The sequence below is a fragment of the Caretta caretta genome, chromosome 1, assembly GCF_965140235.1.
Source record: "Caretta caretta isolate rCarCar2 chromosome 1, rCarCar1.hap1, whole genome shotgun sequence".
Classification (NCBI taxonomy): Eukaryota; Metazoa; Chordata; order Testudines; family Cheloniidae; genus Caretta; species Caretta caretta.
The window spans coordinates 244,432,617-244,448,800 of NC_134206.1; the positions used below are offsets into that span (position 1 = coordinate 244,432,617).

At 47.6% G+C, this 16,184-nt stretch overlaps 1 protein-coding gene across 3 annotated transcripts in view; it reads left to right on the plus strand.

Annotated features, from left to right (window-relative positions):
- Positions 1 to 16,184, plus strand: part of LOC125626305 (sodium- and chloride-dependent GABA transporter 2) — a 56,716-nt gene that overhangs the window by 22,461 nt on the left and 18,071 nt on the right. For 2 of the 3 annotated variants that reach the window (XM_048829092.2, XM_048829099.2), the window contains one exon: positions 6,194 to 6,328. The exons of the other annotated variant lie outside the window; for it this stretch is intronic. In XM_048829092.2, the coding sequence (XP_048685049.2) occupies positions 6,194 to 6,328 (135 nt within the window). The remainder of the gene's footprint in view (positions 1 to 6,193; positions 6,329 to 16,184) is intronic. 3 annotated transcript variants of the gene reach the window in all.

The window sequence follows — 16,184 nt, forward strand, 5'->3', positions numbered from 1 at the left end:
CATATTTCTGGGCTGGGAACTCTATCCTGGGAAGCAGAGACTCTGAAAAAGATTTTGAGGTTGCAGTGGATAATCAGCTGAACGTGAGCTACTAGTGCGATGCCGTGGCCAGAAGGGCTAATGCAGTCCTTGGATGTATAACAGGGGAATCATGAGTAGGGGCAGAAAGGTTATTTTACCTCTGTATTTGGCACTGGTGCAACCATTGCTGTAATACTGTATCCAGCTCTGGTGTCCACAATTCAGTAGAGATGTTAATAAATTGGAGAGGATACAGAGAAGAGCCACAAAACTAATCAGAGGATTAGAAAACATGCCTTATAGTCATAGACTCAAAGAACTTAGTCTATTTAGCTTAACAAAGAGACGGTTAAGGGTTATCTTGATTAGTCTATCTAGATATGTACCTACCTGGGGAACAGATATTTGATAATGGGCCCCTCAGTTTAGCAGAGAACGGTATAACGTAATGTAATGGCTGGAAGCTGAAGCTAGACTAAATTCAGACAGGAATTAAGGGGTCAATATTTAATAATGAGGGTAATCATTGGATTATTGGAACAATTTCCCAAGGGTCATGATGGAGTCTCTCTCACTGATAATTTTTAAATCAGGGTTGGACGTTTTTGTCAAAGATCTGCTCTCAGAATTATTTTGGGGCAGTTCTATGGCCGGTGTTATACGTGAGGGCAGACTAGTTGATCACAGTGGTCCCTTCTGGCCTTGGAATCTATGAACCTAAGTGTTGTGTCTCAGTGCTTTGAGGTGTGGAGTGCCCTGGTTTGCAGTGCCTGCAAATACCTGGTTTGGGAAGTGGACAAGCCGATGAACTAGCATCACCAGGACCCAGCAAAGAGACAGCCATACCCCAGGGTCCTTTAACAAAGGTTGGAGGTGGAGGGGGGAGGAGGCAGGTGTTGCAAGGAGATGTTGCCTGTCTGAGAGGAGATGGGGCTTAATTCACTCATCTTTGTAAAGTGACTTGTTCTCCTCAAATGAAAGGCACAGTAGAAGTGCAAATTATAATAAATGCAATCACGGGCAGTGGAGGGCAGGAGACTGGAATTAACAGGGAAAGAGAAAATAACTAGATGATCATAATGGTCCCTTCTGACCTAAATATCTATGAATCTATGAAACTCTTCTGCTCCATGACAAGCACCCCGACCTAATCTGCTCAGCTACCAAGCCCTCCCACACCCTTGGTGACAAGACCACTACTCTCCTGCATGCACCCCTTTCCCCCCGTGACAACAAAGATGTCTCAGTTAATCGTCCTGCTCACCTTAGCTGCACTTCCTTGGTTGCCTGCATTCTCTCTCACTCATTCTCTTCTGGTATGGAGCTGTGTAACTCTGTCCTGATTCTATCCCATCCCTGCTCCCTTGATCTTTAATACAAATGACAGTAGCATGTTCTGTAAGATCATTAGTTAGTTTCTGTTCCCCCTCTTGAACCATTCCCAGCCGGCTTTATGCTTGGAGTCAGCAAGAGCAGAGGGACATAAAAAAGTTTTAATAACAAATGGTGTCCTCTTCATGCACTTTAAACAAAACAGAACCATTACATTGTGGTCGAGCTGACTGAATCCACTTGCCATGAGCGATAGCATGGATGTCGGTGGCTTTCTTGAGCTCATTATGGCCTTCGGAGCTGGCAAACCTCTTAAGAATTTGCAGGAGTAGGAGGGATGGAGTAAAGGAAATCAGCTTGTGAAGCTGATCCTCTCTGGCTCCTATGGAGCAAAATATGAAGAAGAAAAAGGCAGTTACTTACTGCTGTAGCCTAGTGAAAGAAGGCAGAGGCATTTATAACACATTACTACCAGCAGGGGCACTGCAAACTAATTTACAAAGCATATGCTATGCCAAAAGCAAACCCAGTTGATGCTAGATACATATTCCTTGCAGAAACACCAAAGAATCATAACAAAAAAGAATGGTGAGAGTAATTTCTTTCGCACAGACCCCGTGGTCAGAGAAAGACTTCTCAATGAAGGAGCTCTGCTTTCCCTAGAAACAGGGAATAGATGCGTCTAGGGCTGATCAACGTACAGAAACCCAGCATCAAACAATGGCTGGTGGACTGCAAGCCTGTCCGAGGCGAAAGGCTTTGCCTGTACTGGGGAGTTACCAGTTGCCAAAAGAAAGGGACAAAGAGTAACCTGAAATCACCCCCCACTAAAAGCAGCAGGAGTGACCTCATGCATCCAAAGACACAGATATCCAGGCAGACCCCTGAGTGTGGATATTTTCCTGGAGCAGATTGTCACAGATGGAATCACTTTGCAGAGGCATGTGGCTCTGACTAAACACGACCATGTATGTTGTTGATCAGCGTGTGACTCTGATCCCAGCAAGGGTTCTAGCAATAGGGTTTGTGCTAACGATGCTTGAGAAATAACAAGGTTGTGTCTGAGCCAAGCGTTGAGTAATCCCCCTCATTAGACCCAGATGTTCACGTTCTTCCACCGGAGAAACCAGTCTCCGGATTGGGACCGCCCGTTTCACAGCAGACACTCGCAAGCACTAAATGAAAAGCTTAAATCTGGGAGCCCATGCAAGCTACAAAGCAGATCTACAACAGCCACAATGAAGTGGGAATCATCTGCTGTGGGCATTTGGGCAGCACCAGGTTATGGGCCTGGAATCGTGAGTGGATCTTGAACTTATAAAAACTGATGCAATCGCTAGATCCAAATGGGCATGCGAAGCCTGATAGTCTCACAGAAAGCTTCAAAGCAGATGGGCTATTACCGTCCAACATTTCCTTTTATCTTACCCCAATTCTCACCCCACTCATCTGTGGGCCAGGAAAGACCTCACCTGAGTACTCTGATCACCTGCATCAGGCAGTAGATCACATAGTAAATACAGGGATAATAATTAAAATGACAGCCTACAGACTGGACTCACTTGCTAGCTATTGAACAGAAGCCCCCAACAGGCAAATCTGGAGTCTGCGTAAATCCTCGAGATCTTAAATGAGTGGTAAAACCTTTGCCAATATTTGAAGACATTACCCCTAAGTTTCCTGGATGCAAAGTCAGAGTGTCAGTCAAGTAAACATCCTGAACCGTCAATCCAAAAGACCACATATTTTGTGGATGTGGATTCCTTCACCTACCTTTTTGGCACAATCTGAGCCTGAGATAAAATAGAGTGCAAGGCTGATGAGATATGTGAAGGATTCATTGGAGTTGTAGCCATCATCAATGACATTCTAGTATTTCCTTGTTCAAAGGGAGGACACCATGCAAACCTTTCTCCCCTTCCCTACTTCAGAGCTGACCAAAGGTGCTGGAACAATTTTTATAGTGGGGCGCTGATGACAGAAACCATGTATTTGGTGTTTGTTATTACTACTTCAAGCCAGGGGGTGCAGCAGCAGCCCCAGCACCCTGGAGGTGACAGAGAAAAAGATGTGCACGTGACCTAGGAAAAAGCATGATTTGCATTACAGCAGAAGATGGGTTGGCCATTGCTTTATGGCAGGCAGATAGAAGGAATCCAGATCCAGTGAACATCACTGTGGTAGAGGAACTGCCACCTAATCTGGCAGAAGAGGGGGAAATTCTTGTATAAGAAATATGGCAGACTGTAAAGCACATGGTTCTATTGTGAGCTATCCGGGGCAGGGAACCCTCTTCATTATGTGTGTAGAATGCCTAGCATGATGGGAATCAGTCCCTGACGGGAGTCTCTAGGCACCACTGCAATACAACTGATTGATGATCCTAATAAAAGAAACGGATGCAGTGGTTTTCCTACTTTGATCCTCACAGAACTATCAGCAGACAGGTCGAGGAAGGGAATTGGTGCAGCATTGCTCTAGGAAGGCTAGCAGCTACGTTGTATATCAAAGTCCTTCATGCCACCAGAAGAACAGCATGCACAAATGGGAAAATGTATGTACATGCATGTATGTAGTTGTATTTGAGTACAGTCTCCTTTGTCCGCATATGTCAGAATATGTAACAGTTGAATCTGACCACCTAACTGCTTGGATCAGTCCAGAAGAAACCATCCATCGCATCACCGTCCAGGTTACAGACCAGGTCTTCAGTTGCAGAGGGATAATGGCCAAGTTGTGTATTTCCCAGGAAAATACACCCCCCCCCCCCCCCCCGCAGGTGCTAATGCTGACACTGGTACTTCAGGCAAGACACATGTTGGCGTTCATAGGCCGGTGCACAGAATCTTCCAGCACACAGGCTAGGGTTAGAGGCATCTGAGATGGCAGGAGGAACAAATGAAACAAGTAATATTGGATGGATGGGGAGAAATTAGAAAGAAAATGATTTCACATCATCGTGCAATACAGGCACCGTAGATGAACTTTCACTCTTGTGTGGCATAACCTTTAAAGGTGAAAAAAACAGTTATCCCATTGCATTCAGACTAAATATGCGGAGATGAAACCTCACTAGGCACATGGCCATGGAAAAATCCAAACAGAGGCTTTGACATATTCTTTTGGCCTAGTACGTGTTAACCAGCTTGTCTTAAGATGTCCGATATGCCTTAAATGCAAGCGTGTCAGTGATACTACATGAAATGCCAACAAAACCATGTCAACCCATGGGCACTGATTTGTTTATGTTGAACAATGAAGACTACAGTATGTCATTGTTGTGGATTACTATAGCAATTAGTTTGAACAATCCCCAAAGTACCACAATAACCCAAGTTTTATAGTTGCAAGACCTAGAATCCCAGAAAGGATTAGCACTGACATTGGACTTCAGTATTCCTCAAAGGAATGCAGCTACTTTGCCAAAGTAAGGGCTGCCAAACATCTCTAAGTCCATCTTATTCATAAGGCAAGTAGGCTAAGTAGTAGAACACATGATGCAAAAAACAAAGCATAATGGTAAGACCCCTATGTTGGACTACCTGAGTATTAGAACACTCCTGTTAAAGCTCTAAATCACACGGTCCTGATGTTGATGGGATGTCTGTGTTCAGCTTTGCTCTTTATGTAGGAACAGCTGAAACATGAAGCAGTGAGTCTCTGCCAAATGCCAGCAGCTAGTCCCAGTGCTCAATGCTGATGCTTCAGTACAAGGGAGGCAGGATGGTGGCCATTGGAAACCCCTTGCTCTGAAACTGGCAAATACTGAAAGACCGTATCGGGTTCACGCCCTGAATGCATGTGAACGTTAATACAACCATTGTTTGCTTCAGATGCCAGAAAACCATCAAATTCTCTGAACTTGCTGACTGTATCCTGGCTCTAACATCAATATGGAACTCAGCAGTCCAGAAACTGATATAGACACACCCGTCAGTTCCACATACTGTTTCTCCACCTGTAATCCCAACTTGTGAACTACTGTAAGTAGTGGCAGGAACAATAGCGCCCTCTGGAATGGCACAAATGCCCCTACTTATGAACCCATTTGTTACCAGGTCTGTCTGATCAGCAGAGCCGAGGGAAAGTTTAGACTCGCAAGGTTTTTCATGTGACATCACAGTTTAAATGGGCTTCTGTCTTACAACACCCAGGCAGCCAGTGCATGTCTTTATTACTTCAATAAAGAGTTGAAATGGCTATTTACTGCTAGGTTACATTCACTTCAAACAATAAGACTAACTCTTATTACTACTGATGATTCCTTGATGATATCCCAAGGACTGTGTCATCATGAAGGGAGATGTACTAGGACAAGTTGCTGTTGTTTGCATCCGTCTTGTTAGTTTTAGATTATGCCCTCCTGGCCTACTCCTAAATAGGGAGAGACTTGCTCGGTTTGACTCCTTCCTTTGCTTTCCTGTCAGAATGAGCAGATGGAAAGAAGAGCCCAGATTCTCAGCTGGTGTAGATTGATGGAACTACATTGAGTTCAATGGAGCTACCCTGACTTACGCCAGCTAAGACCAGGCCTGGTGCTTAGGTCACTACCAAGACTAGAGAGGGATTTTCTAGTTGTAGATATAATGGGCACATTGCTACTTTACTAACCCCTCAGTAAGAGTGAATTGCTTTCTACTCTGCTTTAAAGAAGACCTAAAACATAGTAACCCTGCCCCTTTCTTGCCCCCATCTTACTGATCCTGTCTCATCCTGGCCTTTCTAACTTGCTCTTGCACTGCACTTGCTCTCCTTGTGGCAAGATTTCATTGGTGTCCTAGGTTTCTGCCCATTTCCTAGGCTGCCCTCTCACATTTGCTCTGTTGTGTTCTCCTGCCAGGTGGTGTATTTCACTGCCACGTTCCCATACCTCATGCTGGTAGTTTTGCTGATCAGGGGAATCTCTCTGCCAGGGGCGATGCAGGGAGTCCTGTTCTACCTTTACCCAGACCTCACTCGTCTCATGGATCCTCAGGTAAGATGGAAGGAGGACTGACTGGCTGAGCTCTGCTTGGGTGTGTGCATGTGTCTGTAATTCTCTCTTTCTCTTCCATCCAATTCCCTTCTTTGCCCCCCATTCTCCTTTTTAATTTCCCCCCTGTTCTTTCTCAGTCTCTCTCTCCACTCCATCACTTACTCTTTGCCTTTTCCTCTTTCATTCACTCTTCTTCTGTGTCCTCCTCCTCCCCCTCCGCCCCCCCGTGAACGTAATGCACATTGACATTCACAAGCATTCGGCTGACACCATCAGGGTCCCCAAGCTAAGCTAGCTTCACTGTTCAGTTTTTACCAGCAGAGTTCCTAAAATCCCAAAGCTCTTTCTCTCCACGATGTTTCTTGGCTGATGCTATTGGTAAATGATGTAGGCTTCAGGCGCAACTGACGGGGCCACTAAACTTTTTAGCTGCTTGGTGACACCAGTCAATCACCTCTGTCTTCTGGAGACACTCATTGTAAAACTCCATTCCTCTCCTGAGCCAGATCGAGGGGGTATGGAGGCCCCAGGGCCACAAAGATTTTTGGAACCTTTATTTTTTGCTGGAATGTTGTGATATTTAATATCTTTGGAGGCAAAGCAGAGGCCATCAGCCCTTCCCACCTCGTCCTAGAGTATGGGCAGAAGGTACTTCTGAATGCTGCTGTGGTGTCAATCCACTAAACACACTGCTCCCCATCTCCCTTGTTTTCCTCTTTCCCCTTTCCCTTGATTAGAAATTCCTGCCAGTTTGACTGAAGGTTCAGTGCCCGACTGCCGTTTTTAATCTCTTCAGGACAAGTTCCTCCACGTTAAATCCTGGCTCCAGCTGAGCTGCTGTACCAGCCTTTGTGCGAAGGTGTCTCCAAAGGAGATTAAAGGGTGCCTGCCTGGAAAATAGGTCAGCGAAACCCTTCGTAACCCCTTTAACTCTTTCCGGTCCTGGCCAAGCATTTTTTATTTTGAGTACAGATGCGTGAATGCACAGTGTGCGGGAGGGGATGACCTAGGGAGGCCATGCTGTAGCAAGCCCCTGATGCACTGCTCTGTGTATGGAGAATGGACTTTTTTGGATGTGAGGCAGCGTTCTCTAGTGGTTCCAGTCAGGGAGTCAGAGTCAGGACCTCCGGGTTCTGTGCTTTGTTCTGCCATTGATTCTCTCTGACCTTGAGCAGGTCATTTAGGCCAACATTTTCAAATCTGGGCGCATAAATGTGGAATCACGCAGTTAAATAAAAGCGGTCCTGATTTTCTGAGTCGGCGACTACACTCAAATCCTGCTGAAATCAGTGGCAGCCAGAGCTGCTCAGTACCTGTGCACATCAGGCCACTTTTAACTATGGGCCTAAACAATGATTTAGAAGCCTAGTGTCAGGCACCCATGTGTGAAAATGGGGGCCTTTCTCTCTCTGTTTATGTATCAGTTAAATGGAGGTGACAGTGACCTCCCTTGTAGTAAGGATGTTACGAGACTTAAGCTCTTTTGAGCTCCCTCCCCCAAGTGACTTAGGCCAGGTCCACACTAGAAACGTGTGCCAGCATAGTAATGTCGGCTAGGGGGTGATTTTTTTTGACACTTTTATCCTGGTGAAAGTCAAAGTGTAGGCCCAGTTACCCTGGCAGAAAATTTCTTTTGCTTAGGGAACCTGTATAAGCTATACCAGGAAAAGCTGGTTTTGGGCTGGAATAAGCTGCACCTACACTATAGCTATACTGACCAACCCTTTCTGGTGTGTACTAGAAACACAACTGCCAGTGAAAATCAACTTATTTACATACATTTATTAATTGCACTTTTAATATTAATAAAGCACTTTGAAGTTCCCTGATAGAAAGTACTATGGAAACCCACATGTGGGAAAGTCCCGTAGAACTTACTAGGGATGAAATCCAGCAGGTGGGGAGGTCGTTTCCAGCCATACGTTGGATTTGGGAAGCTCCTCTTTTCATGACTGATGCTTCTCCTATACGAAAAATGTCCTATAGATTCAACAGAAAATGATCACCTTTCTATAGTGGTTTTTAATCATCCTGTAGAATTTAACAGAAAGGCTGTAAGTTTTAATTAAGTTCTATAAGACTTTCACATGAGGGAAGGAATGGTCAATGTGTGTCGTAGGAAAGCCTCCACTTTGCAAGGACCGTGTGATTCCTGCTAGCCATTCTGATGCCCAGGCAGTTTGAGCAGGCTCTAATTGGCTCTAGAGGGCACTCCTGCAGTATGTTGGTACTCAGAAAACTGCAAGTTTCTTTCCTGCCTCGCAAATCATTATAGAAAATAAAACCCATCCGTTCCAATCTGATCCTCGCAACCAGATGCCTCACTGATAGGCAAACGATACATCAGAAGAGTGGGGGATGATAACCACTTACAAGTATTTGAAAGATGTCATTGCAGAGGAGGGAGGGGAATTGTTTTGGGTGATACCAAGGAGGATGTACAGTTGAGGCATGGTACAGTGGCCAGGGCATCGGATTGGTATTTAGAAGACCTTGGGTCTGTGACTGACTCTGCTAGGTGATCTTGGGCAAGATTTTTAAATTCTCCAGCCTGTGTTATACAGGAGGCCAGACTAAATGATCTGATGGTCCTTCTGGGCTTAAATTTTATGGATCTATGACAGTCCCTGAAACCTTTCTGGCCTCAGTTCTCCCTCTGTAAAATGCTTACATTTAAAACACCAAATATAATGGACTCCTTCTCGGCAAGCCAGCAACCAAGAACTAGTCACTGAAATAATTCCACAAAGATTGTTGGGTAATAAAGAATTCTGAGAGAATCTTGATCTGCCCCCGGACGATATGAAACCAGGACAAGGTAAAATTCACCAAACAAACTATTCATTTGGAATTATTTGACCAGCTGTAATAACAATTTTCTTTTTTGAAAAAGGAGTTGAGTATCCCAGCCATTATTGGGGCAGCATTAATTTAATCCCCTTCCTTATTTATTACTGATCCTATGTTATCTCTAAACCAGAAGGTCTCACTCTTTCACAGCAGGTGGCCCATTTCAATTGAGTGTCTCAAGGACATCTACTGATCACATAATTCCCCATGTAACTGTTATGTGCGAAATTAATACTGGGAAATTCCTGATGTAATCTATTAGCCAAAGGCATAACAAGATCCATTGTTTTGAGCTGAAACTAGAAAATTCAGATGATGTTAAGCAGGAGGACAGTCTAGATCAGTGGTTCTCAACCAGGAGCCTGGGGCCCACTGGAGGGCCGCGAGCTGGTTTCAGGGGTCCACCAAGCAGGGCCGGCATTAGACTTGCTGGGGCCCTGGGGAGAAAGACGAAGCCCTCCTGTATGGGGCTGAAGCTCGGGGCCCCAAACCCCACCGCTTGGGGCTGACACCGAAGCCTGAGCAACTAAGCTTTGTGGGGGCCCCCTATGGTGGGGGACGTCAGGAAATTGCCCTGATTGCTACCCCCTAATGTTGGTCCTGGCTTTTATATGCAGAAAATCAGTTGTTGTGACACAGGTGGACCGTGGAGTTTTTGTAGCATGTTGGGGGGGGGGGGGGCCCTCAGGAAGAAAAAAGGTCGAGAACCCCTGCTCTAGATTATGATGGTTGACCCTTTTAGGGATGAAATCCAGCAGGTGGGGGATGAAATCCAGCTTCTAGCCTCAATGCCTATGAATCTATTCTGGCTCTCTCTCATGTGATTTAGCAGGTGCAAATAAGAAGGAGGAGCAGTTATCTTTCTGGACCAACAGCAAGGGTTCCAGAGACTGCAGTTTGAGAACCTGTGGTGTTGTGTTGGTTTCCCATTGACCTTTCTAAAAGCCCTCCCTAATCTCTCTGACCCTCTGGCTAGCAGGAACTCATTCTGCTTACATAAGAACTAATTAATTATGTTCCGTAGTGCTGAAAAGCCTCTGTTGGTGTTTGGGGCCCCTCTCTACTAAGCATTGTACAGACACATAGGAGGACATTGTGTAGGAAAAGCTTGCAGTCTGTGCTCCCGATTCTGCAGTGAGACCCACTTGGGGGAGCTCTTACAGCTGCCCAGAGTCCCAATGAACTTGATGAGACACGACATGGTTAAAATGTCTGCCCCCAAGGATCCAAGCAGGACAGGGGCTTAACTTGAGACAAGATGCAACAAGAACGTGTGAGAAACAAGAAGGCTGGTGAAAATAACAGTAATAAGCTCCCACGGTTACAGAGGCTAACAGTGAGCTCAAGCCTGGAAAGGGCTGAGACCTCTGGCCCTGACCCAGGAAGCTCTTAGCTCCATGAGGAGTTCCACTGACTTCAGTGCAACTGCTTGGGCGCAAAGTTAAATATGTGTCAGTGCTTTCCCTGATCCAGAGAGCACCACCCATGGCAGGTTTGGGCCCTGTATGCCCAACTTGCTGGCTCTGAAGCATTTGTCTTTTTTTTAAACCTCTGTCTATTTCAGTTTTTTTAATAACCTCTGCCTAGTCGATTTTATTTTGTCAGACGGTTGCCTGTTTCTCTCCTTTTTTTTTTTTTTTAAGAGACTGTCTCTGCATATTTCCCCCTCTCACATTTACATTTAATAATGGTACCAGTTTTGGTTTCCTTCTGTAAACTTTTGCCTGTTAGAAATAGCATTGATCTTTAGTACAAAAATCTTAGCTTAAACTGCTCTCTTACCCTAGGCCCCATCATGCACCATCCTCCCTCCAAACAGTGAGGTTGGCCTCTTTCCTTGCAGCCTGCCCAAACCCCTCTCTGCCAGCTGCAGTGCACAGATCAGGGGAGAGATTCCAGAGGATGTTACAGCAAAGGTGGCCCGGGGGAGAGAGGTTAGAGTGCCCTGGGGAAGCACCACCCTGGTGGATGAAGGGAGGTCAGAGAGAGTGGCCAATCAGGCGGGAGGGGGCATCTGCAGGGTTTGTTTCAGAACATGCCTTGTGCTGACATCACTGCTAGGAACAAAGGGCTGCGAAGGAATTTGACTATATGGCTGAGGGAGGAGGGAAGAATGGGGCTTTGTACCCATGGTGAGGGAAGGATTTGAATCCCCTTGCTTCAGTCTGGATTTGGGAGAGGCCCCAGCTAGGCCCCTCCCCACCACGCTGTTACTGCTTGGGGAGCCTCGTTGCTTCATAGCCGGGCGGGGGGCGGGGGGAGCGTGGTTGGAGCCAGCTAAATATTATTTGTTCCCCTTATTTATTTTTCCCGGCATGCCTTTAACTGACTCTGTACATTCTTGTTTGGTTGTTGCCTCCCCTGCCCCATTTCCATTTCTGAGAAAGAGAGAGAATATTGGTGGGTGTGTTTTGTTTTTGCTTCCCTGCCTCACACATGGAGGGCAGAGTGCTGGGGTGTGTATGTGTGCACAGATGATGTTTGTTTACGTGATGATCTGCTCTCTTCTGTGCACGCCTATGTCTAATAGTATCTCCAGGCATGTGCCTGCGTGGCCTCCTGATCTCTGCTCCCATGCACGTTGGTAGGGGCACACGGGACAGTATACATCTATCTGTATCCAGTGAAATGAGCCTGGCTTGTGGCCGCACTGGAGCGGTGTGCAAGTTGCTACCTGATTGCACTGAGCCTCTGCTTGCTCTCTTGCTTTGCGTCCCCAGGTTCTTCCCTGTCACCTGATGGGTGTGTGTCGGTCGGGTAATGGTTCAAAGAGATGCTACTTGCTCCTCTTCCCTGGCTTTTGCACCCTGCAGTCTAGATGGCTCTGGGCTGGGTTTCCTCTTGCAAGGGCCAGTTCCCCACTCCCCATCTCTTCTTGTTTTTGGACCTCCCTGCGCTATCCTAGTGGAATTATGTACAGCTGTGTTTATCTTGCTGCCCCCTCCGCACCGTTTCTCTTGAACCCCTCCAGTTTGTGCAACTGGGAACTAGTTCTGCTGGCCAGATCACTCAGCCTGGGGTGGCACCCCCATGCTGAGTTTGTCCACAGTGCTGGCATCTAAGGAACAATTAGGGACGTCGTTTTTAATTCATCAAACAGCGGGAGGGGGCTGAGCAGAGACTGGCTCTAGAACTCTGGCTCCCAGGCTGTGTAAACAAGGGGCAGGGAGTGGATTCCCTCCTCCCATCTCCTGTCTGCAAGCCGCTGTGCTTTGCAGTTTCAAACAAAAACATATTTGCTTTCTTGTGGGGTTTAAAGTGTAGGTAAAGGAAAATGGCCCCTCTTTTGCTCAGTCCAGTGGTTGGAAAGTTCACAGAGGCCAAGAGCCCTCATTTCTCTGCATACACTGTGAAACGTGTATCTTATAGAACGCAGTGTTGTTTTCGCCGTGTTGGTCCCAGGATATTAGAGAGACAAGGTGGGTGAGGTAATATCTTTTATTGGACCAACTTCTGAGAGACAGCACAGGCTAGAGCATGTGGCTGGTAGGCAGGAGCTTCCAAGCTCTGGTCCCATCTCTGATTTGCCTTAGTTTCTGGGGTACAAGTTGAGACACCCACGGCCTGGTATTCACAAAAGGAGGGGCAGGGAGTATTGTACCCTGGCTATGTTCTCTGCCACTGTCTGGCCAGGTTAAGAGTATATATCTGTGCAGCAAAGGAAAACCCTCAGCTGGCCCATGCCATGTAGACTTCCAGGCTCGGGCTGGAGCCTGAGCTCTGGGACCCTCCCATCTCACAGGGTCCTAGCCCCCAGTTCCAGGCCAGGTTAAGGGTATGTCTACACAACGGTGAAACAGCCCCGCAACCTGAGGTCCGCAAGCCCAAGTTGGCTGGCATGGGCCAGCCATGGGTGTCTAGTTCCTGTGTAGACATACCCTTAACCTGGCCAGGCATGATGGGAAAAGTAAACGGGAGGTCCCTTTGAGAAGCTGCAGTAACTTATTCCGTGCCTTCCTCCCTCCCCTTGGAGTGAGAGGGCAGCAGGGGAGGAATTGTGTGATTTCCCCCTCAGTTCTATTCCTGAGTGTTGCGTTGCACACCATGCATTGCTAAGGGCTGTGCCCAAAAGGCACACTGTAGCCCTTAGGCTGTGCTCTCTTTGGGGCTGGGGCCATGTCTTCCTATGTGTTTGTACAGCTGGCAGCACAATGGGGCCCTGAGCCTGAGTGGGGCCTTTGGGCGCTGTGCTTAATAATAACAGCGTAAATATTAATTGACTGAGCACCTCTGGAAATCAGGCCCTAGGTGCCTCAAGCAGAGCTCCCAAAAATCAGAGGCCCTGCTTGTAAATTTGGACTCAAGAGACTTGTTCAGTGTCTCACACTGTGTTAGTGGTGGTCAGAAATAGAACCCAGGCCCATCTTCTACCTACCAGGCCATGCTGCAAAGCCGTGTGCACAGCCAGGCACTCTAGTGCCGGTGGCCTGTTCTCTCTACCCACGCCGATGGCCTTTGCTCTGCATGATCACTGGGGCAAGCAGGTTTTTGTTCCCACTAATGTTTGGGGCAAGGGGAAAAACTGGATTATGAATGAAGGACAGAGATTCGTGGAGGGAATGATGCTATTTGCTCTTCTCCTGTTTTTATAAAGTTTGTCATCCAGTCGGGGCAGATGTGTCACGCTGCCAGTTAGTCTTGTGGCACGGTGGCCACAGTACAGTCTTTCTAGCCCTCGGTGCTTCAGCTGTATGACGAGCATGCATATGAGCCATTGCCATGTACAGGATGAGCTGAGGCAGCTGATGGTGTGCATCTCACTCTCCTGCTGCTGCTATGGAGCCTTGGCTAGCTGTGCTGTGAGCATCACAGGGCATGGGTAGCCTCTGGATGTCAGCAGCTCTCTGCAACAGAAAGAACAAGAAGGGAGAAGAGGCGAGAGGAAATTACGGGAGGCGAGTTCAGTAGAACAGACGAGCAAAGCAATTCTGCAGAGCGAGCCGGGGAGGTAGGGCCAGGGGACAGAGAGAAACAGTAGTTGTGCTGGAGGGGTAATGATGGTCAGTGTCTCATCACATCTCTCATTTTGGTGGTCTAAACCCTGCATTGTAGCCCTGGGACAGGGGGAGGCTGCTCTTGCACAAGGCATTTAGGGAGACTAGGCAGATGGGTGCAGGCACTGTTCCTACTCTGGAATCCACGAGCTGAGCAGGTGATGAAGATCTCTGCAGACATTTGCAAAGTGGCAACTTGGGAGGTAGGATGCTCCCAGCTTGCCCTTTCATTAAAAGCTTTATATCCCGCTATGGCTGATTGAGATGATGCATTGCCACCAGGAGAACTTCTTTGAATGCCCCATGTCTCCAGCAAAGTCAATAAAGCAAGTTCACTAATTCAAAAGAAATGTTGGCAGCTCAGGCAACCAGTGAAAGGGGTTTTGGACTGTGTTCTCTGGTCCCACCCCAGAGTGGCTGGGTGCAGGGTTGCTGGAGAGGTGCAGAAGTGCAGAGGTTTCTCCTCTGTCACTGCTGCCTCCTGTTTTTGTTTGCCTCTGACTAGGTCTTCTGTGGCCTAGTCCTCCAGCCGTGTCACTTAGAAGTTCAATCCCTTTGTGGGGTATCCAAGTCCAGCTGTAGCTGGTCAGCCCCCAAGCTGGTATCACCAAAGTCCCTTTGCTGGCAGCAAAGTCTTTCCAAAGAATCACACTCTTCTTTAGCAGAGTAGCGGGTCACAGGGCTTCTCTCTGGGCCTCTCACTAGAACAAACAAATTTAACACTATCAAAACATCTTTTGACCCTCTCAGGACTTGAGCCTCTCCTCTCTCTTGGGTTCCTCTTCAGCTCCTTGTTCGTTGTGTGGATCACTGGCCCTGGAGCTTGGCCCCTTGTTCCAGGGGCACGTTAGAGTGGTTAGTTCCACTCCTGTACCTCCGCGCTCCAGCCACAACCCAGCTCAACTATTCCCCTCAGCAGCCAGCCCCTAACTGTTGGGTTTCCTCTCTTTTTAAGTCCTATACTCAGCACAGATGTGGCAAGGCAGGCCTAATTAAACAGGGCTGGCTAGCCCCAGGATCTTGGCCCTTACAGGTATGTCCATGCTGCGCACTAACCAGAGGTTCTGACTCAGGTTTGAACCCAAGCCCCCATTCTGTCCACACACACATCAGTCTGACTCAGGTCAGCAAGCACTCAGGACCCATGTCCCAGGACCCTGGTGGGTCAGAGCCTGAGTCCCACTGTGACTTGGGTCTGAGCCCTGTCATTCTGCAATGTGGATGCAGGGAAAGGCTCTAGCAGCAGGCTAAAAATAGCAGTATAGATGTGAGAGGCACTGCTCAGCTGTGTGGAGATCCATGTCGGGTACATACCCCGAGGTTCTAGCATGTCTTTACTCTGCTTGTCTAAGCACTGCCTCCCCATCTACTCTGATCTTTATACTTGTGCTAGGTGTGTGTGCAGTGCACGTACTCTACACGTTACCGTATGTGTAGATGTAGCCATAGAGTTTAAGGCTAGAAGGGCCCACTGGATTATCTAGTCTGACCTCCTGCATATTACAGGCCACCAACACCACCTAGCACCTGAACAAATGAAATTAGACCAAAGTTTTACAGCCCCACAAGAGTCTAGACTATGATGTGCCATGGGCAGAGAATAGAGGGCCTGAGGCCCCTGCAATGGCAGGCAAATGATTGTGAGATGTACCCAGATAATCCTGGCAAGTGACCAGCAGTCACATGCTGCAGAGGGAGGCGAAAACACCCTGAGGTCCCTGCCAATCTGACTAGGGGAAAAATTCCTTTCCAACTCCACATATGGCTTTCAGTTATAGACCCTGAGCATGTGAGCAAGAACCAGCCAGCTATAAGCACCTGAGAGAGAGAATGCTCGGTGCCATTTCAGGGCCCTGTCCCTCCTCTTCCAAAGTCCCATGTCCAACCATGGCCATCCCTGTGCTGTCAGAGGACTCTGGTAGCCATGATTGTTGTAGTCCATAGGGTCAGACCCTCTAGAGCAGTGGTGGGCAACCTGCGGTCTGAGGACCGCATGCAGGGTAATCTGCTGG